We start from the raw sequence: 6,085 nt of genomic DNA, 5'->3' as shown, positions 1-6,085 counted from the left end.
GTTTTATTCAGAAACATTCACTGGTAATCGATTACCAAATTAGTGTAATCGATTACACAAAGCTTTTATGTGAAAGGATGTGACTCTTCACATTTGAATTTGAATTTCAACGTTCAAAGGCACTGGGAATCGATTACAGCTTTTTGAAATCAATTGGAACGTTGTAAATTCAATTTGAAAACTTTTTCAAAAACAATTTTCTACTGATAATCGATTACAACAATCTGGTAAATCGATTACCAGAGAGTAAAAAACTCTTTGGTAAAAATGTTTTGAGAAAAATCATGTGCTATTCAATTTTTGAGAAAAACTTTTCATACTTATCTTGATTGAGCCTTCTCTTGATTCTTTGAATCTTGAGTCTTTGAATCTTGATCTTGATTCTTGAGATCTTGAACCTTGAATCTTGATTCTTGACTCTAAACTTTCTTCTTGAGTCTTGAATTCTTCTTGATTTACTTGAGTTGTTCTTTTGATTGATCTTTTATTCACCTTGAGTTGTTCTTTTGATTAATCTTTGAGCTTTTTGTCATCACTTTGTCATCATTTTTTGTTATCATCATTGTTATCATCAAAACACCTTTGAATCACCTTTGATTCACCATGAAGCTTTGCTTCTACACTTGCTCACGGTTATTGCTTTGTAATTAGAATAGAAATACTTTTATTTCATTCACAATCATGATTTTTATTTGCAAATGCCTGCTTATTGGACAAAACTTTACCAAATGAACAAGTTCCCTGAGTTCGATACTCGATTCACACCCATTTTAATTATTTACTTGACGACCAGTGCACTTGCCGGTAGATTTCGCATCCACACAAACAAGTAGTATCCCAGAGAGCAAATCAAGTATTTTGGTGTCGTTGCCAGGGAGCTTTTTCCATTTGGAAAGTTTAGTTCAGTTTGAAGGCATTAATTTCATTATTCTTTGATTTATTAATTTTTTTTTGTTAATATTTGTTTAGTTCTGAATTTATTTTCTTCTTGAATTGGTTAACTATTGTTCCTATTAGTGTTTGCATGCATAGATCTTCTGCAGGTGAATTGGTTCCATTGGATTTAGAAATTGAAGCAACCTTCAGAAGAAACAACGTAGAGAGAAAAAGAAAGCTTTTGCACGATAGAACAGTAGCATCAATCCTTGAAGAGGCTCACTTTTCTGAGTCATCATCCTCTAATTCACCTACATCCAGGGAATCTCAAATAGCAGAATTTGAAGCCAAAGTCATGGCTGAAGAGCAACCCTCGACGAGTGACCCTGGAAGATTACTCAAGTACATCTGTGCCGCAGTTCTTTACTAGCATTGCGCGGCCGGAGGTTCAAGCACAGACTATAACCTATCCATATTCATTAATTCAGTTGATTCATAACAATTTGTTTCACGGTCTGCCAAATGAAGACCCGTATGCACATCTAGCCACTTATATTGAGATTTGCAACACTGTCAGACTAGATGGCATGCCTGAGGATGTTGTTAGATTGAGCTTGTTTTCATTTTCTTTGTCTAGAGTGGCAAAAAGATGGCTCCATTCATTTAAAGGTAATAGTCTTAAGACTTGGGATGAAGTGGTTGAAAAATTCTTGAAGAAATACTTCCCAGAGTCCAAGACTGCTGAAGGAAAAGCTGCCATCTCATCCTTTCATCAATTTCCAGACGAGTCCTTGAGTGAGGCTTTGGAAAGATTTCATGGGTTACTAAGAAAGATGCCTACTCAAGGATTTTCAGAACCAATCCAGCTTAATATTTTCATTGATGGGTTAAGGCATAATCCAAGCAGCTTTTAGATGCTTCTATAGGGGGAAAAATAAAATTGAAGACCCCTAAAGAAGCCATGGAATTGATTGAGAATATGGTTGCTAGTGACCACGCAATCTTGCGTGATAGAGCACACATCCCAACCAAAAGAAGCCTATTGGAGCTTTCATCACAGAATGCTTTGTTGGCCCAAAACAAGTTGCTATCCAAGCAACTTGAAGCTTTAACTGAAACACTAAGTAAGTTGCCAACCCAATTACATTCTGGACAACCTTCACCCTCTTCTATTTTGCAGGTTGCAAGTTGTGTTATATGTGGTGGAGCACATGATTCTGGCTGCTGCATTTCCATAGAAGATACAGCACATGAAGTGAATTGCATTTCCATAGAAGAGACTCTTGCTCAGTTCATGCAAGTATCTATATCCAATCAAAAGAGCACAGAGTCAGCCATCAAGAATCTAGAAGTCCATGTGGGATAATTGGCAAAACAACTGGAAGACCGACCGTTAAGCAACTTTGGAGCCAACAGAGAGAAGAATCCTAAGGAGGAGTGCAAGGCTGTTATGACTAGAAGCAAAATGGTGAGCATGAATGAAGGTGAGAAGAGGATAGGTGAAGAAAAACAACAGCTGGTAACTGAACCAAAAATTGATCTAGTGGTGGAACCTTTGAGTGAGACTGAGGAAGAAGTGGAAGCAGAAGATGATCAGTAGAAGGAGATACCAATAATTGTGAGTGAAAAAGAAATAAGTGAGAAGGAAAAGAAAGAAAAAGAAAAAGAAAGAGAGAAAAAAAACAAAATGAAAAAAATGAAAAAGAAAAAGAGAATGGGAGAAAAGAAGAGAAGAAAAAGACCAAGAGTGAGCTAGCTAGAGAAAAGAGAAAGGAGGCAAGTTCAAGCAAAAGGGAGGATGTGTCATATCCATTGGTACCAACAAAGAAAGACAAGGAACAACATCTGGCTTGTTTCCTTGATATCTTCAAGAAATTGGAGATTACTATGCCCTTTGGAGAAGCTCTTTAACAAATGCCGTTGTACTCTAAGTTTTTAAAAGATATGCTCACATGGAAGAATAAGTACATTCACAGTGAAAACATCATTGTGGAAGGAAACTGCAGTGTTGTAATTCAGAGGATTCTTCCACCTAAGCACAAAGATCCTGGGAGTGTGACTATTCCGTGTGCAATTGGTGATGTTTCTGTTAGCAAGGCTCTTATTAATTTGATGCCACCTTCAATGTGCCGGAGGCTTGGAGAGTTGGTGATAATGCCGACTAGGATGACTTTACAGTTAGCAGATCGCTCCGTCACCAGACCCTATGGAGTAATAAAAGATGTTTTGGTTCGAGTCAAACACCTTATCTTTCCTGCTGACTTTGTGGTAATGGACATAGAGGAAGATACATATATTCCCTTAATTTTGGGATGTCCATTTATGGCTACTGCAAGCTGTGTAGTAGACATGGGAAAGAAGAAGCTAGAAATGGGTATTGAAGAACAAAAGATTAGCTTTGAGATATTTGATGAAGAAAGGACATTGCTGGACCAGAATGTTTGTCTAGAGGTCAAGGAGAGCGAAGAGAAGGTTTTGAAGGAGAGAACCAAGATTGATCTGGGTTGACAAAGACTTTTGCGTCAAGCTAATGACGTTAAAAGAGAGCTTACTGGGAGGCAACCCAACCCTTTTTCATTCTATTTTTCTTGCATTTAGTTAAGTTTGATTGCTTGTGATTGTTTGAATTCAACATGTTTAGTATTGGAAAAGGGGTTAAAAGCTTTTGTGAAGTTGTGGATGGAAAAATAACTTGAAAAATTTTTGTTGTCCACTCGCTAAGCGTACTCCTCACGCTAAGCACCATCTTCTTCACGCGCTAAGCGAGCTGTTGTTCGTGCTAAGCGCATTGACCCCTGATCATTGGTTGTTTGTGTTAGTGCTTAGCTTTACTTAGTTTTAAAAGATTGGCTAAAATTTTGTTAAAACATAAGCACTTAGACAATGAAGGAAAGCTGGAGTTGCTGCACATGATGTCTAACATTATGTCAAGGAATCAGATTGGGCTGCACAATGCACAAGGCAAGATAAAATGTCAAATGAAGAATAGAAGCTGCAGGATCCACGATGTCGGATACAATGTCCAGGACATCCTGCCCGAAAATACTGGACACATAAATCTGTTATATCTTTAACAGATTAATGTGCAGTCAGCAACAGATTAGGAGCTCTATCTTTAGGAACGAATTAAAAGATAATTAAAGATTGAATTACAAACTTGAATAGTTTCGTTCAGGGATTAGAGATTGAAGATAAAAACTAAAAGATAAAACTTTATCTTTTAGATCTTTAAGTGCAGATTTTTCAGGAGAATGATAGAGCTTATCCAGCGCAAGTTGTTGCAGCCCAGATACGTACACTGCTATATAAACATGAAGGTTGCACGGGTTTTTAATCAAGTCAGAGATTGAAGAGTTATTTTGTGAGTTTTGTGACTTGAGTGTTTTGTGAGCCACCTTGATGTTACCCTAACATCAAGTGTTGGACCTGAGTGTGCAGAGTTGATCTCTATTGTTCAGAGAGCAATCTCTGGTGTGTCTTTGATTTGTTTGTAAACACGGGTGAGTGATTGAGAGGGAGTGAGAGGGGTTCTCATATCTAAGAGTGGCTCTTAGGTAGAAGTTGCATGGGTAGTGGTTAGGTGAGAAGGTTGTATACAGTGGCTGTTAGATCTTCGAACTAATACTATTTTAGTGGATTTCCTCCCTGGCTTGGTAGCCCCCAGATGTAGGTGACGTTGCACCGAACTGGGTTAACAATTCTCTTGTGTTATTTACTTGTTTAATCTGTTCATACTGTCATATACAATCTGCATGTTCTGAAGCGTGATGTCGTGACATCCTGTACGACATCTGTCCTCAGTATCAGAATTTCAATTGGTATCAGAGCGGGCACTCTAAATCACTGAGTGAGATCTAGGGAGATAAATTCTGATGAACATGGAGAAAGAAGGAGGACCAGTGAACAGACCACCAATTCTGGATGGAACCAACTATGAATACTGGAAAGCAAGGATGGTGGCCTTCCTCAAATCACTGGATAGCAGAACCTGGAAAGCTGTCATCAAAGGCTGGGAACATCCCAAGATGCTGGACGCAGAAGGAAAGCCCACTGATGAATTGAAGCCAGAAGAAGACTGGACAAAAGAAGAAGACGAATTGGCACTTGGAAACTCCAAAGCCTTGAATGCCCTATTCAATGGAGTTGACAAGAATATCTTCAGATTGATCAACACATGCACAGTTGCCAAGGATGCATGAGAGATTCTGAAAACCACTCATGAAGGAACCTCCAAAGTGAAGATGTCCAGATTGCAACTATTGGCTACAAAATTCGAAAATCTGAAGATGAAGGAGGAAGAATGCATTCATGACTTCCACATGAACATTCTTGAAATTGCCAATGCTTGCACTGCCTTGGGAGAAAGGATGACAGATGAAAAGCTGGTGAGAAAGATCCTCAGATCTTTGCCTAAGAGATTTGACATGAAAGTCACTGCAATAGAGGAGGCCCAAGACATTTGCAACATGAGAGTAGATGAACTCATTGGTTCCCTTCAAACCTTTGAGCTAGGACTCTCGGATAGGACTGAAAAGAAGAGCAAGAACCTGGCGTTCGTGTCCAATGATGAAGGAGAAGAAGATGAGTATGACCTGGATACTGATGAAGGTCTGACTAACGCAGTTGTGCTCCTTGGAAAACAGTTCAACAAAGTGCTGAAAAGAATGGACAGGAGGCAGAAACCACATGTCCGGAACATCCCTTTCGACATCAGGAAAGGTAGTGAATACCAGAAGAAGTCAGATGAAAAGCCCAGTCACAGCAAAGGAATTCAATGCCATGGGTGTGAAGGCTATGGACACATCAAAGCTGAATGTCCCACCCATCTCAAGAAGCAGAGGAAAGGACTTTCTGTATGTTGGTCTGATGATACAGAGAGTGAACAAGAAAGTGATTCTGACAGAGATGTGAATGCACTCACTGGGAGATTTGAATCTGATGAAGATTCAAGTGATATTGATATTGAAATCACATTTGATGAGCTTGCTATATCCTATAGAGAACTATGCATCAAAAGTGAGAAGATTCTTCAGCAAGAAGCTCAACTGAAGAAGATCATTGCAAATCTGGAGGCTGAGAAGGAGGCACATGAAGAGGAGATCTCTGAGCTTAAAGGAGAAATTGGTTTTCTGAACTCTAAACTGGAAAACATGACAAAATCAATAAAGATGCTGAATAAAGGCTCAGATATGCTTGATGAGGTGCTACA

At 38.9% G+C, this 6,085-nt stretch overlaps 1 protein-coding gene across 1 annotated transcript; it reads left to right on the top strand.

Moving 5' to 3' along the window:
• The first annotated feature begins 2,790 nt into the window (after window positions 1-2,790).
• LOC114368315 lies at window positions 2,791-3,384 on the top strand. Its single transcript, XM_028325625.1, has one exon. The coding sequence runs from the start codon at window positions 2,791-2,793 to the stop codon at window positions 3,382-3,384; it is 594 nt and encodes a 197-aa protein (XP_028181426.1).
• The last annotated feature ends 2,701 nt before the right edge of the window (window positions 3,385-6,085 follow it).

This window comes from Glycine soja, chromosome 9 (assembly GCF_004193775.1).
Source record: "Glycine soja cultivar W05 chromosome 9, ASM419377v2, whole genome shotgun sequence".
NCBI lineage: Eukaryota > Viridiplantae > Streptophyta > Magnoliopsida > Fabales > Fabaceae > Glycine > Glycine soja.
Note: the sequence above shows the minus strand (reverse complement) of the source record. Positions and strands in the feature narration are given on the sequence as shown.